At 41.1% G+C, this 17,342-nt stretch overlaps 1 protein-coding gene across 1 annotated transcript in view; it reads right to left on the reverse strand.

Annotated features, from left to right (window-relative positions):
• LOC135200818 (protein O-mannosyl-transferase 2-like) overlaps positions 1 to 13,549 on the reverse strand; it is a 37,021-nt gene extending 23,472 nt beyond the window's left edge. Inside the window, exons 1-2 of the mRNA XM_064229493.1 lie at positions 13,388 to 13,549; positions 972 to 1,073 (exon numbers count right to left, since the gene is read on the reverse strand). Coding sequence (XP_064085563.1) covers positions 972 to 1,073; positions 13,388 to 13,470 — 185 coding nt within the window. The 5' untranslated portion in view covers positions 13,471 to 13,549. The remainder of the gene's footprint in view (positions 1 to 971; positions 1,074 to 13,387) is intronic.
• Between the last annotated feature and the right edge of the window lie 3,793 nt (positions 13,550 to 17,342).

The raw sequence follows: 17,342 nt of genomic DNA on the forward strand, positions 1-17,342 counted from the left end.
TGAATATAGCAGATTCTCACAAGGTACAATTTTGTCTCCAAGGCTGCATGGATTTCTTCACTCTTACAAAATAACATATACTACTCAAAAGAGAAATGAATTTCACACTGCTTGGAGTCTTTGATCATGAATATGTGACATTACTATACAGAACTTCCACTACAAAAGCAAGCTAGCACAAAGGATTTTTAGACTGACCAATACTATTTACTATTACTTTCACATTTTCCTTTCCAATGGAAAGTCACTTTTACTTCTCTTGCCAACTTGCTTTGTTTATCCAGTTTAAAAATAAGAGGTTATTATAACTTTTATCAATGTTAAACACATACTGTAATGTAAATGTGCTCTATGAAATACATCCCACATTGCAAAGCATTAGTACATGCAACTCTGCTCACCTTATTAACCCAGCCATAACATATCTTGCAAAACTGGCGACTGACATTTGCCTAACACCTTCATGCAACCACACTTTACCTAACTTTAGACATGCAACTTCCAGACTGCAAAATCTAGTGCAAGCATTCATGTTACAGGTACCAAAATCTAGTGCAAGCATTCATAACTGCTAAAAAGAAGAGAAATGTTACAAAATTAATCCTGCTAAAAGTACATTTTCCAGTTTTAAGTTTCTTTCTTAGCAACTCCTTCAAGGACAGACTTTTCCAACTTGCCTAAAGTAAATCAATATGTACTCTTCCTTATTCTAATCACTTTTGCAAATTTGTTGTACATGTAAAAAGTTGAGATACGATCTAGTTCTCTGGAAGTTCACTATAGTACTATTCTTTGATTCCTAAGGATAACATTTTTTACCCATAGCGTATAGAACTAATTCAACCACAAGTGTTACGCCCGTACTACTAACAATTTAATACAATCACCACCAAAATATCCCTTAAATGTTACAAACCCCCAAGAAATCCACACACTTGTCACATCATCAAACATAGTACTTTACTACTTACACAACATGTTCTGGTTCCGATACTTTGTAGAATCTTGTAACTGCCGTCAAAATGCAGATCACTCCGAACACTGCCCACCATACTGCTGGAGAGTCACATTGTCTGAAAAGAAAGTGGAGAGTCACATTGTCTGAAAGGAAAGAACTTATAAATACAGAGATAGGAGTGCTACCTCAAAAAAAATTATATACTATATATATATATATATATATATATATATATATATATAGATATATATATATATACATATATATATATTTACTTATACTATGTACATATAATGTGCTGTGGTATTCGACAACTGGGAAGATTGCAAATTCAAAAAAAAATACACTGATTAACAAGAAACTCTACCCCAATAATGTAATCCAGATTTGGTGACCAAACCCTTCAAATTAAGCTCAGGATTAAATCCAAAAGTCAGTGGTGACTGACAAAGTTCTGTACCCCAAACCTGACATAGCATGCTATAAGTTATGTCTCAATACAAAAATGCTATAAGTTATGTCTCCAATACAAAATGATCACACACAATATACAATAGTATTGGTAAAATTTTCCTCCATCCTATTCTCACAGAAAACTCAACCAACTTTGGCTATTACTGAAGTCTCCAATTCTCTCATCTAAATTTTGACGGACAAGATGTAAACTATTCTACTATGTCTATTCACTCGAAAAAAGAAAATCTTTCTGTAATACTCTATACAGTAACCCATTAATTTTTCTTTAGTGAACTTTAGACCATAATCACTACTATTTTCATCTATCCGCAACGTGAAGTTCCCATATACGTACCAGGCTGAAAGTGAAAGCACAGCAATTCACGATCACATAACAATGTATGTCATTTATCTCAAGAGGGCTCATCCATTTGTTACTTGCACACTACCCAATATTTCTAATACTGTATATCTACAACTAGAAATTTGACTTTACTAAAAAGGAAATTAATGGTCAAGATTAAAATCTTGGCCAGCTCATGATGTGTACATTTCGCTTCAGTTTGTGGAAGGATGCCTACAATTAAATTAAGCAAAAGCACTTAAACAGGTTATTTTTATATTACACCATTTTAGTGATATAAAATAATGTACTTTATTATAAAACACTTGAAAGCCCAAAGGCAATGTATTTTGTATTTGAGTATAATACAGAATAGGAAGCTAGGAAAATTAAACATGATATTGTAATGATACAATTAAGTTTGTTCATACTTACCATGGCAGATATAATATAGCTGTATTTTCCGAAGTCCCGACAGAAATTAAAAAACTTACGACACACGTAGTGGGAGTCAGGTGGTTAGTACCCATTCCCGCCGCTGGGAGGCGGGTATCAGGAATCATTCCCCATTTTCTATTCATAATTTTTATTTCCACTGTCTCCTGAGGGGAGGTGGGTGGGTACTTAATTATATATATCTGCCAGGTAAGTATGAACAAACTTAATTGTATCATTACAATATCATTTTGTTCATGAAACTTACCTGTCAGATATATATATAGCTGAATCCCACCTTTGGTGGTGGGAGTAGACAGAATAGAAGATTTAGGAAACATATATATGCAGATAACTGATATCTTGATTCCTTACCTGTTAGCATAGCTGACTTCGTGGTTACTGCCGCGTAAGTCTGCTTGTGCTATTAGAGTTGCCAGCGAGGTAGAGACCTATATAGCTGGTGCAACTCAGGATGATCTGTCAACGGGGGCGTGACCACGATGTGACTAGACCATTGACCATACAATGAGGGCAACGAAGTAAAAAAAAACCACCTGGCCTAGTCTACCAAAGGTATACCACTAAACTAGACTAAAGAAGGGAGATCCGCCTCGGGCGGTCAACCCCACAACCAAAAACACACACGATTAAAAGCTCACCTAACCACTAAAGGAAAGGATGAGTGCTACCTCCTGCCCCCAAAACAGTGTCTGCAGCGACGTATGGTCCAAGCGACGAGCAATGTTCGTATGTCGCTTTCACCTCCCGCAGGTAGTGTGAAGCGAACACCGAGTTGCTCCGCCAATATGTGGCACTCAAAATGTCACTGAGTGCCATATTCCTGTGAAAGGCTATCGAGGTCGAAATAGCCCTCACCTCGTGGGCATTCACTTTTAACAGTTTCATGTCACTATCACTACATGTGGAATGAGCTTCCTTAATGGTCTCTCTCAAGAAGAAAGAAAGCGCGTTCTTTGACATGGGAAGATCGGGCTTCTTAACCGAGCACCACAAGTTGCCCGAAGGGCCTCTACAGTCCTTCGTTCTGTCTAGATAGAATTTGAGAGCCCTGACAGGGCACAGGACTCTCTCTGGCTCATTACCCACGATCTCTGTCAAACCCTTGATTTCAAATGTCTTGGGCCAAGGGTTGACGGGTTTTCGTTCTTTGCTAAGAACAAAGGGCTTAAAGAACAAACCGCATCAGAGTTCTTAAACCCAACATGCTTGCTTATAGCCTGGATCTCACTAACTCTCTTCGCCGTCGCCAGAGCAGTTAGAAAAAGTGTCTTCCTTGTCAGGTTTCTAAGCGAAGCTAAGTTGAGCGGTTCAAAAATACTGGACGTCAAAAACTTTAGAACAATGTCTAAGTTCCAAGAAGGGACTCTTGGTTGGGGTACCTTCGAAGTCTCGAAAGACTTAAGAAGATCATGAAGGTCTCTGTTGTTGGCTAAGTCCAGTCCTCTATGCCTAAAGACTACAGAAAGCACACTTCTGTAGCCTTTTATCGTAGGCACCGCTAAGCGAACTTCATTTCTCAAGTAGAGAAGGAAGTCTGCGATCTGGCTCACAGAGGTAGAGGTGGAGGAAATGTCTTTCTTCCTGCACCAGCTCCGGAAAACAGCCCACTTGGATTGGTATACGGCAATAGAAGAAGGTCTTCTTGCCGTTGCGATTGCTTTCGCCACTGGTCTTGAAAAACCCCTCGCTCTGGCCAACTTCTGGATAGTCTGAACGCAGTCAGACTCAGAGCGGGGAGGTTTTTGTGATACCTCTCGAAGTGGGGCTGTTTGAGTAGATCTATCCTTGGAGGCAGAGTCCTCGGAAAGTCACACAACAAGAAAGGACATGACCTCTGTGAACCAGTCGGTCGCTGGCCAGAAGGGGCGATGAGAGTCATCCTCGTTCCCTCTGATGCCCGCGAATTTTCTTATCACTTCCCCTAGGACCTTGAACGGGGGAAAGGCATATACGTCTAGTCCCGTCCAGTCCCAAAGAAGGGCGTCTACTGCTACTGCTCCTGGGTCTAGAACTGGTGAGCAGTACAGCGGGAGTCTCGTTGTCCTGGAAGTTGCGAAGATGTCTACGAGAGGACATCCCCATAACTTCCACAACCTCTGGCATATTTCCTGATGAAGAGTCCACTCCGTTGGCAGAAGTTGACCTTGTCGACTGAGCAGATCTGCACGGACGTTTCTACCCCTGATATGAATCTCGTCAGTAAAGAGACGTCGTGTGCCTTCGCCCATAACAGGATCTCCTTTGCAAGGAAGAAACAGGGATCGAGAGTGGGTTCCTCCCTGTTTCTTGAGATATGCCAGGGCTGTGGTGTTGTCCGAGTTGATCTGCACCACATTGCCGGAGACTTCGTTCTGAAAGAACTGGAGCGCCAGATGAACTGCTGCCAGCTCCTTGAGGTTTATGTGCCAGGACACCTGTTCCCCTCTCCAGGTGCCTGACACTCCTCCCCCCCCAGTGTTGCTCCCCCCCACCCCGTGGAAGACGCGTCGGAAAACAACACTAGGTCGGGGTTCTGAAGCTTGAGGGAAAGACCCTCTGCGAGCTTCAAAGGGGTCGGTCCACCATCTTAGGTGTCCCTTTACCTCTTCTGATAACACCAGAATCGAATCCAAAGTGTTTTGGTGCTTCCAATTGTCGGCAAGGAAGAATTGAAGAGGTCTGAGGTGCAACCTCCCTAGGGAAACAAACTTCTCCAGTGAGGAAATGGTCCCCAGCAGACTCATCCATTCCCTCACCGAGCATGAATCCTTCCCCAGAAAGGTTGACACTTTGCTTAGGCAATCTAGTTGTCGCCCCTGGGACGGAAAAGCCCGAAAAGCCACTGAGTCCATCTGAATCCCCAGATAGACTAAAGACTGAGAAGGGGTCAGATGTGACTTTTCGAGGTTCACCAGAAGCCCCAGGGACTTCGTTAACGTCAACGTCGTGTGAAGGTCCTCCAGACACCGGTCTTTCGAGGAGGCTCGTACGAGCCAGTCGTCCAGGTAGAGAGAGATCCTGACATTGGAAAGATGAAGCCACCTCGCAATGTTCTTCATCAGTAGGGTGAATACCATGGGAGCAGTGCTGAGTCCAAAGCAGAGAGCCCTGAATTGGAACACTTTTCCTTTCAGGACAAACCGCAGGTATTTCCTGGACTGGGGGTGGATGGGGACGTGGAAATACGCGTCCTGGAGATCTAGTGAAGCCATCCAATCCCCCGGTCTCAAAGCTCCCATCACTGACTGAGGTGTCTCCATCTTGAACCTCTGCTTGATGACAAAGAGGTTCAGGCTGCTGACATCGAGTACCGGTCGCCATTCCCCCGACTGCTTTGGCACCAGGAACAGTCTGTTGTAAAATCCGGGGGAATTCAAGTCGGAGACCTGTTCTACGGCGTGTTTCACGATCATCTGATCTAACAGATCGTAAAGCACTTGTTGTTTTTCTCCCCGATAGGAAGGAGACATGTCCCTGGGTGTCGTAGACAGCGGGGGTGGTTTCAGGAACGGGATCGGTAACCCTTCTTTAAGATGTCCACGACCATTTGTCCGCACCTCTCTCTTCCCAGGCTTGCGCAAAAAGCTGAAGCCTGGCTCCAACCGGTGACTGAAGGACTTCTGCTTCACTTCTTGTTCTTGGCCAGCGCCGTGGCTCTGCCTCTGGAAGTGCCTCTTCCTCGAGGGGCTGGTCTCGAGAAGAACTACCTCGAAAGGGCTTCGATTTCTTGATAATCGAAACTCCCGAGGACGAAGGAACCGCAGGTCTCCTTGAAGATTGTGCGAGGAGATCTTGCGGCCTTCTCCTGTAGACTGGTCGCAATGTCTTTTACCATAGCCTGGGGGAAGAGATGATCCGAAAAAGGAGCGAAGAGCAAGTCGCTTTCTGTGATGGAGAAACAGATTTCGCTGTAAAATTGCAAAACAGGGATCTCTTCTTCAAGAGCCCTGTGCAAAAGTGAGCTGTAAGCTCCTCCGAACCATCTCTGACGGCCTTGTCCATGCACGACATTACGCTGGACAGCTCCCCCAGACTAATCGAGTCGGAACTCCTAGACTTGGCATCCAGAACTCCCAAACACCAATCTAGAAAGTTGAAGACCTCTAACGTCCGAAAGAGGCTTTAAGGTGGTAGTCCATTTCCGTAGTTGACCATGAAACTTTCGAAGAGGACAGGTGAGACCTCCTCGAGGCATCCACAATGCTGGCGAAGTCTCCTTGGGCTGACGAGGGAAGTCTAATACCTACGTCTTCTCCCGTCTCGTACCAAATGCCAGCCTTCCCACTAAGTCTCGAAGGTGGCAGGGCAAAAGAAGTCTTTCCTGAGACTTCCTTTTCTCCATCCAGTCATGGACCTTACGAAGAGCCCTCTTAGTTGAAAGGGACTTCTTCATCCTGACGAATGCCGAGACCTTGTTGATCTTGGACGAAGAAAGTTGTGGAAGGAGGAGAGCGAGGAGCCTCCGGGTGAAACGTCTCTCCAAACTCTGATTGAAGAAGGCGGGTCAAAACCTGGTAGTCGGAAGAGACTGCCGCCAAAGGTTTCTCGTCATCCACTTCAACCGAAGCGTCACTAACCTCTGCTTCCGACACAGGTGAAGTTGGAGGCAAATAGGCTGGACCAAGACTATCTGGTCTAAGTTTCCACGAGGCGCGTTGCTGTGAAGTGGAAGGTAAAGCTGACTCCTTAATAGGAGCTCCGGTCGAATCTCTAAGACCCGGAGCAACTTGCAAAGACTCATCACAAACAGGTGGGGGGCGACGAAACTCCACATCTTCGTCCACCCGAGCGTCCGCTGGCGCACACCTGGCGTCCACTGGCGCACACCTGGCGTCCACTTGCGCATACCTGGCGTCCACTGGCGCACGCCTGGCTGCAACTAGCGCGGGATTGGCGTCCACTCGCGCGTGCTGGCGTCCGCTGGAGCACGCTTGGCGTCCACTGGCGTGCGAATGACATTAACTAAGGCGCGCTTAACATCTCGTGCGCGCTCTGCTTCCGCTGGAGCACTCTTAGATGCAACTGGCGTTCGCTTGGCTTCCGACCGAGCGTCAGGAACGTGAACTTTGCAACCGAAGCGTTCACGCAAGTATCAAGCTCTCGCACCGCAAGCCTTACGAGCGGGTAATACCGCTTCATGCGCCGAGCGAGCAAAATCCTCTTCACGTTCTCCAGAGAGCCGCTGGGGAGTCGCACGAACTCTAGCAGGCGAAGAAAGTGGAGAGATAGACGAGCGAGGAGAGGGGGAGGGAGACCTTCTAGATCTCTTCACAGGAAGACGGTCATCCTTTCTCCTGGGACGTGGTTGCGTCCCTTTCTTAGCAAGAGCATCAGCAAGCTGTTGCTGCAAAGAGCGCAGGATCTTCTCAGTAGGAGAGGATTCCTTGTCAGGTGACGGGCTGATCCTGTGAGAAGGCGAGGGGCGAGGGGACGCCTTCTTCCTTCTCCCAGAAACTGCCGTAGAACGCGCTCGAGAGCGACTGGGGCGCTCCACAAAGTCATCATCCGATCCGATGACCTTACGCTTCTTCTGTGGCGGGAAAGCAGCGAACACACTTTCAAGCGAAGATCGCCTCTCGAGAGCCAAAACTGGACGTGAAGCGTCACGATCAACCAACGCTCCTTTTCAGCGGGCGTGAAATAAACAAAATGCGAGCTCCCCCCACCCCTTGTGCGGGGAGGAAGCCTCTGAAGAAGAGAAACACTCTTTCAGGATGCGTGCATGCGCACGCTATTTGGCAGTTGTTGTGTAACGTCCACAGATTACTGCCGAAGGCACGTCAGATCGGTGGGCGTTCCCCGTAAACCCTCCTGCGGCTTTCGACATGCCCTCTCCCTGAAACCTGGGAGTCCGGCAGCGGTCTAGGCCTAGAGGCGAAATGGGGCCGATCTGACGCACCCTCCACCAACGAAGGAGCACTGTCACTGCACTTTGCACCTTCACTTTTGCCTTCTAAGGCGAGCACTTTAGATTCTAAATTACGAATCGACTCTAAGATAAGTGTAAGGGTATTACCCTCTACAGACACTGCTTCAGGGCCCGAAGGCAACACTACAGGGTTAGGAGTAGTGATTAAAGGAGGGTTAGTAGGAGAAACATGAGCTTCCTGCCGTTTACCTGAAACGCTCCTGGAGGAAGACCTCCTTAACCTATCCCGTTCAAGCTTACGCAGATAGGACTCATACGCTCTCCATCCAGAATCAGAAAGACACTCACATTCTTTGCAGCGACTTTCATACATGCAATCATGCTCTCTGCAACTCTTACACAAAGTATGAGGGTCTACTGATGCTTTCAGTAGCCTACCTCGACAACACTCCATGGTACAAAACCTGGCGCTAGCCGAACTAGAACCAGACATCTTATTTAAAGAGAAATCAAGCCAAAATCAATCAAATCCACAATTAACGTGTGCCTAGCCACCGATCCAAAAGTCAAGATACCAAAAAATCAAAAAGGGGTACTTATAGTAGCCAAGTTTCCTAAATTCAAGACGGAGGTGCTGAAAACTGTGTTACAACACCGGCGACAGAAAAATTATGAATAGAAAGAAAATGGGAATGATTCCTGATACCCGCCTCCCAGCGGCGGGAATGGGTACTAACCACCTGACTCCCACTACGTGTGTCGTAAGTTTTTTTAATTTCTGTCGGGACTTCGGAAAATACAGCTTATATATATATCTGGACAGGTAAGTTTCATGAACAAATGAATAATTACTAGGCACCTTTCCCCTTCTTTGCATAAGTTACTTCACTGATTGGTCAAAAGTGTAGTACAGTATTCAATTCAACTTAGAACATTAATTTTTAGACTTATATGGCCCAGCATTAAAAGGACCTCTGTACACTGATCACTCAGGGTCTTCAAATTTCAACATGACTGGTAATCTTTCAACTGAAACCTGAACAGATTTTTCATAAGGGAAAAAGTGTGATTACAATTATACTGTGTACTTACCATACAGGCTATAAATTTTTGTCTTCAAGTAAACTAACAGGTCAAACTTTGAGGTTAATTGTTGTATTATACTGTACATTGCTCTGGAAAGTTCTGAGGGAGTTCACAAACTGACATTGCATGTTTTAAATTTAAGGACCAACTACTCACACCCAGTATATTGCCAATAAGAAGCTGGTACTCATGATACCATGTAGATCTGGCCACATCTAACAAAAATTCTGCAATGTACAAAATCCAAGTTGCTCACAATTGACTAAGTGCTGTACTCCACCTGCTTACAATAACACTTTTGGGTATTGAAAGACATTATCTCATCTCATCTCATTTATAGTTCAGGTAACCAGCAAAAAAAAAAAAAAAAAAAAAAAAAAAAAAAAAAAAAAAAATAAAAAAAAAAACAAAAAATCCTTGACCACGCTGTGGTGCTTTTAATAAGGTTAAATTTATATATTTGGTGTTCTACATGGGCTGCCTTCTTGGCTTTTGTTGTTTCTAGCACTTGGCACAATAACTGTAGCCCCTAAAAATATAACAATACTCTGCAATATGCAAAAAATAAGCCTTTGTTGAAATTCTGATATCAAATTGCTCTCAAACAGCTTATTGATTATGGATATAAAACTATATTTTTTTTACTTTTGCCTCCAAGCTTTTTTTCATGGCACTTCAAGATGACACTGCTGCCAACTTTTGAAACTTCCCAACAACTGTACTGTTTTTCCACGAGAACCCTAAATTTATCTTTTGTTGATCTCTTTATCTTCAAATGCTGGGACCTATAAGGTAATTCAGTACTGAAACTGAAATTACTATCAGTAAAATGGTTTGAAAAGTGTAACAGGAGGAAAACCTCATAGATGTACTACTATGAATCAATTTTTAGGATTGTTCGCAGGTAGAAAGTAAGATGGAAGAAAGAGAATATTAAAAGAGGTAAAGTAACAGAAATGAAAGGTGTTACAGGTAAGGGTAGAAGTGACACTGTAAAGAATCTAAAGTAATGTTTACTGTGCACTGCTCATGGTGTACTGACAGCAATGACCCCCTTATGACATTTGTAGTCTGTAAACTTCTGTTCTTTCTTTACCGCCTATGATTATTCTGTGAATGCTTACTAGTACATTAGGCTGAAGGTAAGTAATGCTGAAAATTTGTTCTGGTTGAAACTAAAATCACTAAATTTCAATGCAGCATACTTCAAGAGGGCTCTTACAACTAACTAAATTATTTAAATTTGAATGTTGTCTTAATGTTTTGAAAATAAATTTCAATCATGTTGGGAAATAAAGATAGACAGCTACGCTTACGGTGGAAAATTGAATGGGAAGGGGAAAATGCGAAATTCAGACAGCACACACACACAAAAAAATCAAGAGTGAAAATACAGAAAATGCAGCAGCAATGGAGAGCTGATATAGTAAAGTTAAGCTAATGTGTCATTCTAAAGTGCAGACAAAGATTAGTATAATCTTAGTTGTGTGTGTGTGTGACACATCCAAACGATACTGTATTAAATATACAGTTTTTAACCAGTGCTGCCATATGCAACATAACGATGCAACAGAAATCTTGAATGACTAAGATTAACATCATGGTGAAGTCTCCTAAGTTATTCATTCAAGATCAATAAATAGAAGTCATGAGTTAACAAATGGGATATGGTTCCAAAGTCTAAGAGAAACTATGAAGACAAAATAGAACTAAAAATGAATACAGAGTTCTAAAATCCACCAATTCAATAGTTAAAGCAGGAGAAAAAAGAAAATGGAAGCAATTCTTTAATTATATTATAATAATGTCCAAAGCAGGCAAGAGATTGAATCATAGTTACTCATGCAGATTTTGTAAAAGTTACAATCTGAGAAAATCAGATGAGGGAGAAGACAAAATAAAGGAATAAGTAAAACACTGCAGCCACTGGATAGGAAAAAATAATGTCAAAGACCACAAGAGAGATGTCCCAAGAGGCAAAGAAGTTTATTACTGAATACATATACTGTATGTATAAAAAAAAGCATAAAGATCTCGTGAAAATTATAAATGACTTGAAAACAGGTAGCTACATTAACATCTAACACCAAAGGGAAGAAACACAAACTCAAAATGCTCAACATCAATAGAAATGATGTTGAAATGATAGGCTATTGGTAACCAGTTGGTTCCCAGTCCGCATTGCAATATCTGTGACAAGTAACAACACAATACAGTACATACTGTATAATGCTTTATTGGCAATAAAAAAAAAATAATAAATAAATAAATAAATAAATATAAAGGAGTATTTACTTGCACAAAGCAAAGGTAAGACTGTATGGTTAAAGAACTGATATTAAAATCTGCAAGTCTATCCATACTACTACAAGCATGGACAAATATATTATGATTAAGTAGCGGTGGAATATAATGACTGAGTACTGGTGGAGATCAGAGAACTTTCTTTCCTGTATCAAGAGCTCAACAAATTATATGGGTCAAGTAAACATATGATTATGAATTCCATCCCACGATAAATTTTGCTATCCACGCCATGCAGGAGGGGAAAAAACAGTGCCCAAGTAGGATGTACATTTAGTAGTACTATAGGTACATAAATGGGCACACAAGAAATGTGTTTATCTTGGATTTAAAACTTAACCTATGACAAATAAATTGGATTTGTGATGAGTTTCTTTAAGATTGGAAAAGTTCTGCGACGTCAGTAATGATTTGGAAACTTTTGAAATATAAACCAGGGCAGACACAATGGCAGATAACTGATCTTATTCCTCTACAGCTAGAGGAAGTAAAACATAAGGTAATGAATACGATAGAAGAGGTATAAAAAACTGATGCATAGACTCTTTACACTGTATGGTAATGTGGTCAACATGAGAATTAAGCATAATACGCATTAAAATAAAAATGAAAGTTGTGAGTTTGAGACTAATTCAAGTAGATGACTGAGGATTTACAGGAAACAAAAGTTACAAATTGTAAGACTGAAGGGATAAGTGATGACACTGTGCAAGAGACGGGCAATGCCAATGATGACACTACAAAACAGGAACAAGCTTTTGCCAAAAATATGTAATGCATCAAGTCACGTAAATCTTGTAAGCAACCTGAATGTAAGAAAATAAAAATTAGTGTCAAAAATACCTAGAACAATACTTCTTGCAGTTCAAATAAAACAAATACTATACTTTGTCTTTTTGCATCTGTCCCTCCGCCTGTGGTGTTTGTGCATGGTAACACTGCCTCCTGGGCAGTAAATAATATCCTATTTCAAATATTAACGGTGTAATTCGCATACAGTAAATTATTAAAACACTTTTCAGTTGCAAGTGTACACCCAGATATCCTTTTATTTACCTAAAACATACACATAGCGTAACTATTTAAAGCTCGGAACGCAGTGTTACCATGCGCGACCACCACAGGCGGATGGACGGATGGAAAAAAACAGAGTATAGGAATACTAGGCATAACATACTGCATGTGATCCTGTTGGTAGATTAATCAGAGCCAATGTAGAAGGTGGGGTCATGACATCTGGTCTACAGATGGAATACCTATAGTTTAGGCCAAAGGCCAAGCACTGGGACCTACCTATAAGGTACTAGCCTAGGCATTCAGCGTTGGTCATGATATGAAATAGGTATAGCTCTCGTCTAGGATGCCCTTTGAGTGTTACAGGCATTTTAGAGGGAATACGACCTAACCAGACCGACTACCTAGTATCTTTACCTAACCTTGCCTCCCAAGTAAGACGTGACTGCTGTCTACACCTTGTATTAATCACAATGTACTATATGCTAGAATCGACTGGTGCCTAGGGTATGGGTGCCTAAATGTTTTGCCCTAGTATTACTACATAAAAGTCGTTCCTTTGTCTACTACCCTATACTAGAGGATGAGCATCAAACCAGTCCTGGTCTACCGTAAGTGAAGACAAGTGAACAGCATAGGTAATAGGTATTAGGTATGCCTAACTACTAAACTACCGTAGGGAAAAACAAATAACCTGATTATTGGTTCACAATAAACCCTATGTCAACCCTAGAGGACAGGTTTTATGGGGAAACATAACGGAACTGAATCCCCGTCGGGCAATTAGGGCTAGGTACCTAGATTTCTCCCGATAACATTCTTGACAGAAGTACCGTATGGTTAGATCTACTACCTACTAAATAACCGGTACATCAGAAACAAAGCAACTTTGCCCACTTAAAACATAAAGCACACTCACCTATATTTCATGAAAATCTTGTCCACGCCCATTAAACTTTCAGAAGACCCTTTAGTTTTCGCCTTTTTCGAATCTGGTGCCATGGTGCACAGACTTAACGAGTACACCTAATCTTAATGACGGTCGGAAGCTCACTGGAAGAATGGGGTAAACAACTGGAAAGATCCTCCCAAAGAGAAAGTTTGACGTTTGACGTCATGGTCCAACATCTTTTAACTTTGTAAATTCTAGTTTTTTTCTAGAAAATTCAATCGTATCCTTATTTAACAATTTAAAATATTTGAAATTATATCTATGAAATTAGATATACTGCAGATGAGGTAGCTAGTAAATAAAAACAAAATGCGTGATGCCAATTAAACCTCATCACTGCTCTTTGCTGAAAATATTGAACTCGAATCCTTTTGTTATATATTTACAGTTACGTTTGTGTACTTTACATACAGAACTTTAGATTACAGAAGTACTGAAGTTTTGATTTAAGAAATAGTCTGTTGATCGCGTTATCCTTAACACATGACTAAAATGTATTCTCCGAAAGTGGTTTCGACAGTGCAGTGCATTATGAACCAAATTATACATTAAACGTAAATAAAATTAGAAAAATTAGCAGTGAAATTGATACTATCTAAAGGGTAAACAGCTTTCAAGAACCATATCTTTGCTACCTGATACACGTCATCTTAGTGCAGACGAAAAAGAGAGAGAAAAAAAAGGAAAAAACTGGTTTTCACAACAGGGTAAACTGAAAAAGGCATGAAGTAGATGATAGTAAAATATTTTTTATAAGTATCTGAATAAAGTAGAATGGAAGACAGACGTTTACAATAAAACTCCATATACATTCTTTGGAAAGTTTTCAGTAACGAGGAACTGGGATGGAATGTGTGGTCTATGAGTGTCTCGAAGAGAGAGAGAGAGAGAGGAGAGAGAAGAGAGAGAGAGAGAGAGAGACGAGAGAGATAGAGAGAGAGAGAGAAGAGAGAGAGAGAGAGAGAGAGAGAGAGAGAAGCTGAAATAAATGGCCAATTTTTATAGAGATGGTTGAGTGGCCAATAATAGTCCAGGTGAGAGATGTATATTCGGTCCTATCGAGTTGATGAAAAATATAATTCGAGTTCCGTTGGTTAAAGCATTTGGAGGGCTATTCTCACAGGATATTTCGAACCATATAGTATGTACTTTAAGAAGTACTTTTACTGGCAGCAGACAATGTATCTTTCTTGAGTCCGTCTTCAAGGAGGCACACAAACCCATTTTGTATGTGCTTTCATCCCTACAGATTATTCACTTTGAAGACTAATGCAGTCAGTCCAGCGATATAAACAGCCTAGACTTAAAAAACCTACAAACATATTTTGTTGTAAAGATTATACAATTCTAACCAAATAGTATATGTGGTCCATGCTTCCTTCTTTAGAAGTATACAGACCAAGAGCATCTAATTCTAGAAAAATATACAACTGAAGACTTTGAGGGGACAGTTTTGCACCTCTTGACCTCTTTCACATTTTGTACCTTAGGTATAACGTCCAAAAATAAATAAACATTGCTTGAATAGAATATCTGGTGGTCTAAATTTGATAGACAGGCTTATAGTCAGTTTAATTTCGTTATATGTAAATCACCAAATCTTGGTCCAACAACCTTCTTAATCCTGTAACGAATAATTATATTTGGAGTTCATGAAAATGATCCTCGTTCAGAACATGAATCTGAATCCCTTTTATAGCAATTTGGAGCTATATCACAAATTATTTGGATAATACTCCGCAAGTTAAAGCTATGCCATAAATAATTTAAATATTATTTATGATTAAGCTATAAATTGCTAGAGTATGGTTTTACATTCATATTTTAACGATTATTGTTGAGGTTTTAACTGCTACTTTTTTTTTCTTTTTGCTTTTAATGTTAGCTCTTCCCCAGTAGTATTTACTTATTATAGGCAAGGCATAATACAACATGTGGTGGCCTGGAAACAAACTGATCGCTAGTGCAGTGAATGTTACCAGCTACAGTTGCACTATCCCATCGCCTAATTACAGACCTGTGGCTCTTGCTTCTTTTCACAGATTTAGCGAAGATCGTTGGTAGGCTTAATTAAGGCATTGGATTCCCCATCGAGAACTTTTCAATTGCATTGTTTCCACAATTATTATGCTGTTCCCGCAACTTTAAAATGTTAGGTGGCACACTTGACTGATCCACTTTTGTCTAAAAAAAAAAAAAAAAATACAGGAAGAAAGCTTTTCAAGATTTATGAGACTTACCTGTTCTGAAGAAACATTTGCATTATCATACAGTTTTCAATAGTGTTTCTCCGTTCGGTGTCCAGCAAATGACTTACATCTTTGGTTGTTGTATAAAAGACTTGTTTAATTTAATTTCATATTTCAAATCTTAGTATTCTCTAGTATCATCTGACTGGCTCAACGTGCAAAGTACAAGCTGATCTTAACTTTACAGTTAAGATTTTCCAGGTTATACCATCAATCAAGTGCCAGATACACAGTTCATTCTGCAGCCCCTGGAGCTTTCATTCTTCTTATATAAGGAGTCAGTATTGAGAATGGCGGTTGCATTCTCTTTAGCGAGGTTCAATACCAAAGTTCCCTATTAGTTTTGTGGCTGTGATAAAATTAAAGAATGACTTTCCTCATAAGGTAGTTGAATGGCAGAATCTTCCGTTGAATGCTTCTTTATTGAGAATGCTCACATTCCACTGTTTTATATTTTTTTTTCTTTTTTTCCATATAATTTATTCCTCACTTCGAACTTCCCTTATCAGGCTCTTTTCCCTGTTGGAATATTTGGCTTGTGGCATTCTGCTCTTTCAAATAGGGTCACAGCTTGCAAATAATAATAATAATAATAATAATAATAATAATAATAATAATAATAATAATAATAATAATAATAATAATTATTATTATTATTATAATTAATAATAATAATCACATAGCAAGCGAATGTCCGGCACTTACACAGAACCAGTACAAAAAGAGGCATGATTCAGTAGCAAAAGCCCTCCACTGGAGCCTGTGCATGAAACACCACTTACCTTGCAGTAATAAGTGGTACGAACAACAACCTGAAGGAGTGATAGAAAACGATCAGGCAAAGATCCTCTGGGACTATGGTATCAGAACAGATAGGGTGATACGTGCAAATAGACCAGATGTGACGTTGATTGACAAAATCAAGAAGAAAGTATCACTCATTGATGTCAATACCATGGAACATCAGAGTTGAAGAGAAAGGGGGAAAATAACAATTTGTCGAAAAATTGTATTTTTCCTAACTATACAAAACCTTGAGGTCCTTTTAAAACAATGGGAATGTAACTTGCGGCAGCTGGAAACCGGTCGTAAGCTTCAAACAAGGGAGTACGGTAGTTAACTGCCTGTCCGACAGTCAGCGCACCGCGCGACTGGGAGGAGAACCACCACTTTGCTTTAGGCCCAGGAAACACAGAGTGATGGTTGGCCTGAGATGGGACTATGTGTAAGGGACCTCAGGTTTGTATAGTTAGGAAAAATACAATTTTCGACAAATTGTTATTTGTTCCGATACGTAATACAAACCATCGTCCTTTAACAATAGGAAGACTCACTTCTTTGTGGGTGGAATCTGAGTCAATGAACAGACTGGTGTTCGTCCAACCTTGGTTCCCTCCCTGGTCGTAAGAGCAGAGGGAGGGATCCTAGCCTCTGCCCAATGATCGGGTTATGTACGGCAGGATCAATGGTCAGACCTCTGGACCTAAGTAATAAGAGGGGGGCCAGTGTATCTCTTAAAACTAGCAAGCAAGAACTTGTTCCTATTGCAATAGGCAATATGAAGTCATGGGTTAGTCTCCTGTTGGCTTCCACTCCCCCCCCCCCCCCCCTTGTTGGGGAAAGTGGTGGATAATCGCTCCTATCCCTAATGAAAGGGGGAGGATGGAGCTCGG

Source organism: Macrobrachium nipponense, chromosome 27 (assembly GCF_015104395.2).
Source record: "Macrobrachium nipponense isolate FS-2020 chromosome 27, ASM1510439v2, whole genome shotgun sequence".
NCBI classification, from domain to species: Eukaryota; Metazoa; Arthropoda; class Malacostraca; order Decapoda; family Palaemonidae; genus Macrobrachium; species Macrobrachium nipponense.